Source organism: Neoarius graeffei, chromosome 2 (assembly GCF_027579695.1).
Source record: "Neoarius graeffei isolate fNeoGra1 chromosome 2, fNeoGra1.pri, whole genome shotgun sequence".
Classification (NCBI taxonomy): domain Eukaryota; kingdom Metazoa; phylum Chordata; class Actinopteri; order Siluriformes; family Ariidae; genus Neoarius; species Neoarius graeffei.
In genome coordinates this window covers 45,023,061-45,035,798 of record NC_083570.1, presented here as the reverse complement: position 1 = coordinate 45,035,798, position 12,738 = coordinate 45,023,061, and the positions used below count along the sequence as shown (strand labels likewise).

The window sequence follows — 12,738 nt, the reverse complement described above, 5'->3', positions numbered from 1 at the left end:
TCATGGAGCACAGATACTGCTTCAAAAGCACAATTCTATGAGCCAGTGGTTCTCAAAATAGCGTCTATGAAGGATAACCAGTGAGCTTTTGACTTTTTTTTTTTTTGAGGAAAACAAAGTGGTAAAAGATGACATGGGGAAGCCGTAGCCTAAAAGTTAGAGAAGCAGCTTTGGGACCAAAACGTTGCTAGTTCAATTCCCTGGACCAGCAGGAATAGCTGAAGTGCCCTTGAAGAGCAAGGCACCTAACCCCCAACTGCTCCCCAGGCTGCTCTGGGTATGTTGTACGTCGCTCTGGATAAGAGTGTTTGCTAAATGCCTGTAATGTAATGTAAGGCATCCATTTGTTATCAGTGTTATTATATTTACAGGATTATTCAGTACTTCTAGTTCTTAGTCTGTTTGATTGCTCACTTGAATTCAGTGCGTTTAATCCAAACATCAATAACTTTAAATAAATAAATAAACTAGATCTGTTAATAAAGTCGATTTGGACCTAAAGCTGGGGGTCGGACTTAGTTTAAGTCACTGTTTCTCAACCACTGGGCTGTGGGCCACGAAGCACCATCTAGTGGGCTGCAAAATTTATTCAAGTTTGAAGCCAAATACTAAATAGTTTAGGATGTTGTAGTGTCCCAAATCCAGTAGCTGGTTTGATGTACACCTTTCAAGTGGAATAAATACATCTCATCTCATCATCTGTAGCTGCTTTATCCTGTTCTACAGGGTCGCAGGCAAGCTGGAGCCTATCCCAGCTGACTACGGGCGAAAGGCGGGGTACACCCTGGACAAGTCGCCAGGTCATCACAGGGCTGACACATAGACACAGACAACCATTCACACTCACATTCACACCGACGGTCAATTTATGGCCCTTTTCCACTACCCTTTTTCAGCTTGCTTCAGCTCACTTCACCCCGACACGGCTCGCGTTTCGACTACCTCAAAACAGCACGACTCAGCTCGCTTCAGCCCTGCTTAGCCCCCAAAACTCGCACGGTTTTGGAGTGGGGCTGAAGCGAGCCAAACCGAGCTGAGTGAGGCTGGTGGCGTGAGCAGACACTCCCCTGTGCACTGATTGGTGAGGAGGCGTGTCCTCACATGCCCACACACGCCCCGCGAGCACGCTGGGATCTGTAAACACCGTAAACCCGGAAGAAGAAGAATTACGAGAATTTCTGAAGCCTTATGCGCCTCGCCTCATCTATACGCTCTTGCCAGTATCTGTTGGTGTTGTCGGTGACAACAAGCCACAGAACCAAGACCAGCAACACTAACGACTCCATGTCCTCCATGTTTATTGTTTACTCTCCAGGTTGTGAGACTACCACTTAAAAGATCACTGATGTCACTGTTTGCGCCGCCTAACGACATCACGTGACGTCCACCCACTTTCGGTAACTCCACCCAATGTGTCCACCCACTTCCAGCCAGCACGCTTCAGCGCGGTTGTAGTCGAAATGCAACTCCAACAGCCCCACTCAGCTCGACTCAGCACGGCACGGCTCAGCCCGACTCAGCCGCGTTTGTAGTGGAAAAGTGGCATTAGAGTCACCAGTTAACCCTGCATGTCTTTGGACTGTGGGGGAAACCGGAGCATCCGGAGGAAACCCACGTGGACACGGGGAGAACATGCAAACTCCACACAGAAAGGCCCTCGCCGGCCACGGGGCTCGAACCCGGACCTTCTTGCTGTGAGGCAACAGCGCTAACCACTACACCACCGTGCCGCCTGGAATAAATACATTTGTGAGTAAATTAAGAACAAGCCTTTATTATTGTCACGTTCCTCCTTTGCATTTAACCCTCACGCGTGCACACACACACACACACACACACAGAGAGCATGCACGTGCAGTGGACAGAATAAATAAATCTGTTTGTGGGTAAATTCTATGGCTCTGTGATGCCTGCTGGAAGAGAAGAACAGGGAGGATTGAGAATCGAACAGCTGTGGTTTGTTTACACCCGATACTAAAACTTCTAGCATCCTAGCAACCATTGCAAAGACGCGTACAAAAAGCCCAGAAACTCCTCCTTATCCGGGCAAAAACACACATCACATCACATTATCTGTAGCCGCTTTATCCTTCTACAGGGTCGCAGGCAAGCTGGAGCCTATCCCAGCTGACTACGGGCGAAAGGCGGGGTACACCCTGGACAAGTCGCCAGGTCATCACAGGGCTGACACATAGACACAGACAACCATTCACACTCACATTCACACCTACGCTCAATTTAGAGTCACCAGTTAACCTAACCTGCATGTCTTTGGACTGTGGGGGAAACCGGAGCACCTGGAGGAAACCCACACGGACACGGGGAGAACATGCAAACTCTACACAGAAAGGCCCTCGCCGGCCACGGGGCTCGAACCCAGGACCTTCTTGCTGTGAGGCGACAGCGCTAACCACTACACCACCGTGCCGCCCCCGGGCAAAAACAATACAGGATTTATCTTGTAGTGTCCTGATCCTCAGATCTTTAACCCAGCCACATATAAAAAGTTGTGCTCCTCTGTGCTCTTCCAGGTTTTCGTCTGTGTAGAACGATGTCCGCAGCACCAGGTAATTCGAGATGTCGGGGAACTCAACGGATGGATAATTTCCCAACTCATAACGAATGAGTGAAATAACTTTATTTAAACACGATAAGTCGATCAGCAGAGCTGGTGGGGTCGTGCGTGTACAGATACAAATAATTATGAATACAAAAATACACAATCTAAAAAAAAAAACACCTTAAATGCATTGATTATCTGTTAATTATCTTCACATTAAGTTAATTAATAGTAGGGGAGAGCGGGGTAAGATGAGCCACTTTTTACATTTTTCATCATAACTACATGTTAAAGCCATTTTTGCTTCCAGTCTACACATCATACCAAATTTCAAAGTGTACTGTTACTATCTGAGCAAAAAATAATTGATAAGCTCTTATGGTTAGAGTGATATTACCTCTTGAAAAAAAAAATGTCAAGTGGCTCAACTTACCCCATGCACGGGGTAAGATGAGCCACTGTGTGGGGTAAATTGAGCCAACACAAAACATGTTAGGTTAACAAAGTAAACAACTTTTATTATTAGAAATGCAATCAGTGAATCAAGTCAAGTCAATCAAGTGGGGGATAGGGCCGTTGCATAGAGAAGGGGAGATGAAGAGAGGTGATAGAGCGAGATGGGATAGGGAGGGATAGATAGATGGATAGAGAGAGAGATATGCATAGATAGATAGAAAGAGGGATGGTTAGAGAGGGAATGAGAGATGTACTATATTATAGAAATTACTAAAACAGTAGAACAGTGCCAAAAAATCTTATTTCTTTCAGTAGGTTAAAACATTGCTAAAACATGCAGCAATCATTCCATCCATAATAATTTCATCATTATTCAATGTTCCAAGCGTTCAAATTGCAAGGGAACACCATTTGCCTCTCCCTCCGTGCTGTCCCCCCAACAGTAAAGGGGCGGGGCAATTTTTTCACAATATCCTGTCTTGACAGGACAGCCTTATCTTTCTCTTTGAAGACAAAGGTTGGCTTTCTTGCAGAGCCATGGCATGACCAGCTTCTTTTGAGAAATCTTGCCTCTATTTCGAAGACATCCAATTTGATTATCTGGCCAATGAAGAAATGCACTTTCTTCTTCCCTGTGAATTTTGCCACAACATAATCCCCCACATCTAACAACTGGTCTTCCTCATCTGATGTCATATGTTGTTGTCATATATGACCAGTAAATGTGAAAACTTAAGTGTCATCCATATTGGGTAAGCTCAGCCACCAATGGGGTAAGTTGAGCCAGTGGCTCAACTTGCCCCACATCTAATGGCTCATCTTACCCCGTGGCCACCATTTTGTAGAAAAATGCTAATAAAGGGGATTAGGCTAATCAAAATTATTTTTATTAGCATTCATATCATAGCTTAGAAAGCCACTAACTTAACCCTAATGTGTCTAAATATTATTCTACTTTTGTCTTCTCTAAATTATCTTCACTGTGGACAAACATGGAATTGACTTAGAAAGCACAAAAACACATTTTTATAAATATCTCCCTCACCTAGTTTGACATGTGGTGCTCCTCTCCACAAGTGTAAGTAAATGGTCCCGCCCCCCTTTGAATGTGGTCACATGGTCACATTTGTGTACTGTTTCTTAGAAACAGGGGGTGGCTCATCTTACCCCCTGGCTCATCTTACCCCGCTCTCCCCTATGCATAACTATTGTCTTTGTATTTAGTTACAGTTACAATAGGATAAAAATTTATTCTACTAATGTCAAATTTAGCTCGGAAATTTTTCTTTCATCGGAAAAATCCTTCTTTGTTAGCGTATAAGGATCTAATCCCATTGAGTGGTTTCTATATCCATTTCTTTTGAGTGAACATCTTGGTTTTAATAACTTGCTTGTTTGCTGAACACAAACATGGCAATAAGTTCTTGTGTTAATGGACCAGACTCCACTTTTGGATCATTAATCCTTTTTGAGTGAGAATGCCCTGCATGCAGGGTTTTATGTTGGCTTCTGGTACAGCCGTACAGTTTTAAATACAACACCTACAATTAAAAACAGTTTGTTTTTATTGCATTTATTTAATTCCTGGACTCCCATCTGTAACAGGGAGTGATGTCGCGTCCCATTAATACACTTTACTAATAGAATAGATGAGCCAAAATAATTGGGGATCTTTTTTAATGGGCCCCGACTTGTTACAAGTATGAATGAAAGTAGAAAAAGGTTGAGAACCCCTGGTTCAAGCGATGACTCATGTTACACTCGGTCCAATGTCAAGTGGTTTGAACTAAAAAAAAAAATTTTTTTTAAATCAGTTTAGTGACTAATAACGTATCGATTCCTGTTAAATGTGTTAATTTTATCAGCATTTGCATAGACGACTAAAGATCAAAACAGATGAACAGACTGTAGTTCAAGCAAAAACAGTTTTTTGTAGTTTTACCGTATACTACATACAGGGGTGTGCATAAGTTTTCACCCCTCTTTTTGTAGTATTACGACTGGGTTTATTCGTCATGAGTCTACACAAAACTGCATAATATCGAAGCTGGATGAAAATCTGTTCTTTTTTTTTATGGTTTACAAAATGGGAAAAGATATGACATAATACCAGTTGCATAAGTATTCACCCTCATTCCTATGAAAGCCCTAAATTGGTTCTTTTGAAAAGCATCAAATGTTTAGTTTGCTAATAAAGACCAACTTATCAGATCTTTAAATCCAGTTATAGTCCACAAGATGATTATAATTCACAGATAACAGGGATTGTAAATTAATTTATTGGCCAGATTTCAACCTTTTTATCAGGTTCTGTAGACTGAACGTTTGATTTAAAGCTAGACGGCCTTTCGATTTCATAAAATGGGTGAAATTTAGTTCCCTCTGAAATTTGATCATTGTGATGCATGTTTATTTCTGTAATATCTCACAAAATATCAGGCCATTCTGTGGCTGGGAAGTTATTTAATTTGAGAAGATTCCCGAGCAAATAATGTGCATGAAATCGCTCGCTTCAGGCAGTCAAGCAGACAGAGGAAGTCCATGTGCGCATGCACAGGTTGACCTTGACCGTGCACTGACAGTTCCATAATTCTGTCGCTAAACGAACAGCTGATCACACCGAGGTGCTCGCTGAGCGCTGATATTTATTAGTTTGGTCCTGCGTTTCCTTTCCTTCTCAACATAATGTATTTTCTTCTCGCTTTCCATTACTGTAGTCGGTCTTTCACGTTTCATTCGCACAACCACGTCCTCCATTTTTCTCTCCTGTTTCAAATTTGTATCCCATAATGCCTTGTACGAACGGGGAAAGCCCACCACGTCATGCATGATGTAGTATCTTGAACTAGGTCAAAAATAGTGAAGAATTTAGGGCCACATGGCTCTAAATTCATTAATTGTCCTATTTTAAAAAAAACTAATAAAATTAGAAGTCTGTGATTTCGAATTCAGTAGCTTTCGGTCCACTAAACAAAAATAACTGCGTGTCGGGAGAATTATTTTTATGACCTACACTTGAAAAATCTGAAAGGCAGTCTAGCTTTAACAAAGCTCTAGGACTCTGATCAATCCCTATTTGAATAATGAGCCTAATATTTAAATACTTTTGGTTTTGTTCATGAACTGGATGTATTTTTATTTGACAGTTCAAGGGGTCCTTTAAGAGCTTGAACGTATTCATTTACATGTAACACACATGGGCAACATGACCATGTATAAGATTTTATGATTAACAATCTGTAAGATCTTAAAGACTTTGATTTATAAAACGTTTTCTCAACACGGTTTCTCCAAACGAGCATCGTTAAAAAAATCTCTGCACACAATAGTTAGTGCACACACTGTTCTGTATATCCGTATTTGCATGACGTATGCGTTTTGTTTTTGTATCTAACAGACACAAGTGATGCAGAAGGCATTCGGAAACTCGTCGGAGACGTGCTGTACAGAGATCCAGAGTAATGAGAGATTTAAAGACAAAAGTCAGATGTTTTTGTTTGTTTGTTTTAATGTTTAATTGAACTATGAATAAATGTCTTCAAATCCTGCCTTAGTCTTTGTGTTCATTTGTTTAAGTGCTGTTTCATTTAGAACAAAAAAAATCATCATGGCAGGGTTTTTTATATATATAAGTTATTGTCTTGAGTTGTGTTTTAAAATGCAATTTGAAATGCAAACAAATTATTTGCTTCCAAAGAAAATATTGGATAAAGAAAATGTGAATGGGTGTACAGTGGAGCAGTGTTATAATCCGGATCGCTATTACACGAAACCCGTTGTAACACGGTCAACTCATCTCATCTCATTATCTCTAGCCGCTTTATCCTTCTCCAGGGTCGCAGGCAAGCTGGAGCCTATCCCAGCTGACTACGGGCGAGAGGCGGGGTACACCCTGGACAAATCGCCAGGTCATCACAGGGCTGACACATAGACACAGACAACCATTCACATTCACACCTACGGTCAATTTAGAGTCACCAGTTAACCTAACCTGCATGTCTTTGGACTGTGGGGGAAACCGGAGCACCCAGAGGAAACCCACGCGGACACGGGGAGAACATGCAAACTCCGCACAGAAAGGCCCTCGCCGGCCACGGGGCTCGAACCCGGACCTTCTTGCTGTGAGGCGACAGCGCTAACCACTACACCACCGTGCCGCCCCACGGTCAACTCATGGCTCCCAAAATTTAAATGTAACTTTATGCAGCTGCATTTGAGAACTCTACAGTCTCAGACGCGGAAGAATAGTTACCTGAAAATGTGTCAAGATGGTCTGAATCCAATGATACTTCTGCGGCGAACGTGACACATCTACAAAACATGCTTCATTTTGTCCAACTACAGGCCCGCACGAGATTTCAACAAACAAAAGTTACATGCTATGTCCAAAATCACTCTCATTCACTACTCCCTATTCACTATATAGGGAATTACTATATAGAGGACTATATAGTGAGCTCATTGGTAAAATGAAAAAACACTTTTGGACACTTCGCTGCGCCGTTATTTACGTCATTACTGTCGCACAATTAAAACGTGCCAAATCAGTCGGCTGGTTGGTTTTCAAAATAATAACTACATGCGTGTACAGTATTTTTCTGATAAATCCATATTATACTGACTGTATTTCCCACATGAATAAATACAAAGTACTTTGTGTCTGCTGCACCTTTCAGTTCTTTTAAATCCAGGCCGAATCCTTACTTTCTTTCTTTGCCGCTGCCTTTTATTAAATCAAATTTGAGGCTTTTGATTAATTCCTCGCTCTGCACTGTCACTTTTTTTTTATTCTTGTATTTTATGTCTTATTCTATTTTAGATTATTTTCTATTCTCTTACTATTTTTAATTGTACTTGAATGTCCGTTTATAATGTAGTTCTCCCTCCATCCATTCACCCCAAGACACTTTTTTTTTCTTTCAGTGTGACCGCAATGCATCATGGGTATCCTTGACTTGCAAGTGACGTCAAAGCAAAACAACTCTGTTGTACTAATTTCAACCTGCCGTCACTCCCAAAGTACTGAACAGATCTTAACGAGAAATTTATTTGGAAAGCAGAGATTATAAGCTTTTTAATGATAGTTAGGTCCATAAATATTTGGACAGAGACAACATTTTTCTAATTTTGGTTCTGTACATTACCACAATGAATTGTGAACAAAACAATTCAGATGCAGTTGAAGTTCAGACTTTCAGCTTTAATTCAGTGGGTTGAACAAAATGATTGCATAAAAATGTGAGGAACTAAAGCATTTTTTAAACACAATCCCTTCATTTCAGGGGCTCAAAAGTAATTGGACAAATTAAATAATTGTAAATAAAATGTTCATTTCTAATACTTGGTTGAAAACCCTTTGTTGGCAATGACTGCCTGAAGTCTTGAACTCATGGACATCACCAGACGCTGTGTTTCCTCCTTTTTAATGCTCTGCCAGGCCTTTACTGCAGCGGTTTTCAGTTGCTGTTTGTTTGTGGGCCTTTCTGTCTGAAGTTTAGTCTTTAACAAGTGAAATGCATGCTCAATTGGGTTGAGATCAGGTGACTGACTTGGCCATTCAAGAATATTCCACTTCTTTGCTTTAATAAACTCCTGGGTTGCTTTGGCTTTATGTTTTGGGTCATTGTCCATCTGTATTATAAAATGCCGGCCAATCAGTTTGGCTGGATTTGAGCACACAGTATGTCTCTGAATACCTCAGAATTCATCCGGCTGCTTCTGTCCTGTGTCACATCATCAATAAACACTAGTGACCCAGTGCCACTGGCAGCCATGCATGCCCAAGCCATCACACTGCCTCCGCCGTGTTTTACAGATGATGTGGTATGCTTTGGATCATGAGCTGTACCACGCCTTCGCCATACTTTTTTCTTTCCATCATTCTGGTAGAGGTTGATCTTGGTTTCATCTGTCCAAAGAATGTTCTTCCAGAACTGTGCTGGCTTTTTTAGATGTTTTTTTTAGCAAAGTCCAATCTAGCCTTTTTATTCTTGAGGCTTATGAGTGGCTTGCACCATGCAGTGAACCCTCTGTATTTACTTTCATGCAGTCTTCTCTTTATGGTAGATTTGGATATTGATACGCCTACCTCCTGGAGAGTGTTGTTCACTTGGTTGGCTGTTGTGAAGGGGTTTCTCTTCACCATGGAAATTATTCTGCGATCATCCACCACTGTTGTCTTCTGTGGGCGTCCAGGTCTTTTTGCATTGATGAGTTCACCAGTGCTTTCTTTCTTTCTCAGGATGTACCAAACTGTAGATTTTGCCACTCCTAATATCAATTTCTCAGATGGGTTTTTTTCTGTTTTCGCAGCTTAAGGATGGCTTGTTTCACCTGCATGGAGAGCTCCTTTGACCGCATGTTTTCTTCACAGCAAAATCTTCCAAATGCAAGCACCACACCTCAAATCAACTCCAGGCCTTTTATCTGCTTAATTGAGAACGACATAACGAAGGAATTGCCCACACCAGCCCATGAAATAGCCTTTGAGTCAATTGTCCAATTACTTTTGGTCCCTTTAAAAACAGGGTGGCACATGTTAAGGAGCTGAAACTCCTAAACCCTTCATCCAATTTTAATGTGGATACCCTCAAATGAAAGCTGAAAGTCTGGACTTTATGTCCATGTCCATTATATAACTATAACTTGAATATGTTTCAGTAAACAGGTAAATAACAAAATTTGTGTCAGTGTCCAAATATATATGGACCTAACTGAAATAGCTAAACATTACACCTGACATAAATATTAAATAACTAAACATTCATGATAGAAAATATTCAAGAGCAATTCAGCAATGACAGATTTGGAAACTTAGATGAGCGTCTGCAGGCACAATTTTCACAGCACGGCCAGCGAGCGTCTGATATGCCTAATATCCGCATGGTAAAAACGAATGTAGTTCTTGCAGTTTCTTTTTCGGATATCTTCATGGGACTGGTTTATCGAAAAAAATAAAGCTCATAGAATGATTTATACTCGAGCCATGCCAGATTTTCCATACCTGCATTATAACACAGATTCACTCATAACACAGTTGGATTCTTTGGATCCCAACTACTGTATTATAATGGCGCTCCACTATATTTCCTTCAGATGCTGTGAGAATTTACTGAAAAGATTTATACAACCTTTTATTGAGAAAGCCTTCGTTATTTATCACATTTATTTCTTTTTTTTCTTCTGCTTGAGGTGGAGAAAAAAAACATACTACTAGAGCGGCGGCTACAATTATTGACAGTCCATAATTGACACTTTTTCAGATTTACCAATAAAAAACAATTTTACAAAGGTGAGTTTCAGTTCCAACAGTTATTATCGGTTAATTAACCAACCGGAAGACCCGCCTCACCCTTTGATCTTGTCTGCTCATTACTTGAGATGGAAGTTTTTTTAAACACAATCAGCAATTTGAGGAAAATCCGGATGATATCATCGCAGGTAAGCATGGTGGAAAGATCATGGACATGTTTTTACTTCTCAAATTCACCGATATTTCATGATCTCCTTGTCGAAACCTGCTTTGTTTCTTACTCTTTCATTTGACAGTTGCTGTTTTATATCTAAACGCATGTTTGAGAAGTCATGTGAGGTGTCGATAATAGTGATCACTTTCACCGGTGTCCACCATTATCGACACCCTGTGGAATTAAGGGACATTTACAACTGTTATGGATCGATCTTTGTGTAACGTTGTTGAAGTAGATGAAGTACTTTTTAAAAAATTAAATAAAATTGCTGTGATTTACAATAATTTTTTTTTCTGATCCAGAACAGAATGGAATGTTTATAGAGTATTTGGAATCTGATTGCAATAAATAGAATTAGAGCAGAATTAAATTCTAACATGTAAAAAAATTACATGCTTGAAATATTCAGATTTTTCTATTCCATTCAGAAAATATTTTTTGCAATTTGTTGTAAATATCGACCACATATTGTAATATCAGTAGACATTTTATATTTTGGTTCGAGGAATGACGTGCGACCTTTGACCTGGATGTTCATGTGGTTACAATGTCAACTGCCTGTTGACATTTATTGGTAAACTACAAAACTAGAAATTAATACAAATAACAACGAATGATTAACAAAATGTGATCTACGCAAACAGAGAGTGGAACAAAAAGATTTTCTGACAGGTTAAACATTATCAGTTCATTTATTTACAAACATTAGAATTACTTCCTCGTTTACATAAACACTGACATCGATATATTTATATAAAAGATATTTTGCACTAAATATGTCTATGTAAAACAAATTTTAAATTAAAATTATGTTTTGTGGGCGGCACGGTGGTGTAGTGGTTAGCGCTGTCGCCTCACAGCAAGAAGGTCCGGGTTCGAGCCCCGTGGCCGGCGAGGGCCTTTCTGTGCGGAGTTTGCATGTTCTCCCCGTGTCCGCGTGGGTTTCCTCCGGGTGCTCCGGTTTCGTTCACAGTCCAAAGACATGCAGGTTAGGTTAACTGGTGACTCTAAATTGACCGTAGGTGTGAATGTGAGTGTGAATGGTTGTCTGTGTCTATGTGTCAGCCCTGTGATGACCTGGCGACTTGTCCAGGGTGTTCCCCGCCTCTCGCCCGTAGTCAGCTGGGATAGGCTCCAGCTTGCCTGCGACCCTGTAGAACAGCATAAAGCGGCTAGAGATAATGAGATGAGAACTATGTTTTGTTAACTTAATACCACATTCCGATTTTTTTTTTAAATAAATAATTATCTGGGTGTCCATAACTGTGGACAAAGGTGTCGATAATTGTGGAACGGTGTCACGTGATCTGATACGCTAAGTAATCGGGAATCAACTCATTTTTTTTTCCAGTGGAATTTTGAATAATTATTCATGCACAATCTACGTACTGGAAGTCTTTTCTACTTTTGCAACGGCAAAAAGATTGTCAAGGTGTCGATAATTGTAGCCGCCGCTCTACTATACTTTAACCGGATTTTTGGTGTTCTACAGGGTGTCTGAAGAACCACTGAGAAAACGTTGAGCAAAATCCACAAAAACATGATACAGCGGCTGAGAAAACATGTAAAGGTGAACAAAGAAGAGTATCACATCTCATTATCCCTAGCCGCTTTATCCTGTGCAGGGTCGCAGGCAAGCTGGAGCCTATCCCAGCTGACTACGGGCGAAAGGCGGGGTACACCCTGGACAAGTCGCCAGGTCATCACAGGGCTGACACATAGACACAGACAACCATTCACACTCACATTCACACCTACGGTCAATTTAGAGTCACCAGTTAACCTAACCTGCATGTCTTTGGACTGTGGGGGAAACCGGAGCACCCGGAGGAAACCCACGCGGACACGGGGAGAACATGCAAACTCCGCACAGAAAGGCCCTCGCCGGCCACGGGGCTCGAACCCGGACCTTCTTGCTGTGAGGCGACAGCGCTAACCACTACACCACCGTCCCGCCCCAAAGAAGAGTATGTGATGTGAATAATAAATACAAACTGATGTTTTTACTCTCATTGCTTCCTGACTTTTCAGACTAGTACTTCCTCACCACTTCCTTGAATTGTGTCCTTTAATTCATATCCCAAGTCTTATAAGGAATCGTTTCGTATTCCAGCTACTCTGAGAGTAAACCCATTGGGATAGCTACTCCGTATGTACACCCAGCCCATTTTATCAGTCTCTGTGCCACATAATGGACCAGATGAAGTTAGATGAGGCTTGCTGTGATATGAAGCTTATGAAGTTTGAAGTATT

The 12,738-nt window shown here is 41.0% G+C and overlaps 1 protein-coding gene across 4 annotated transcripts in view; it reads left to right on the top strand.

The window, feature by feature from the left end:
* The window catches only part of itfg2 (integrin alpha FG-GAP repeat containing 2), a 36,363-nt gene extending 29,799 nt beyond the window's left edge, over positions 1 to 6,564 (top strand). For all 4 annotated transcript variants that reach the window (XM_060914299.1, XM_060914301.1, XM_060914300.1 and 1 more), the window contains one exon: positions 6,414 to 6,564. In XM_060914299.1, coding sequence (XP_060770282.1) covers positions 6,414 to 6,478 — 65 coding nt within the window. In that variant the 3' untranslated portion in view covers positions 6,479 to 6,564. The remainder of the gene's footprint in view (positions 1 to 6,413) is intronic.
* Positions 6,565 to 12,738: the final 6,174 nt, after the last annotated feature.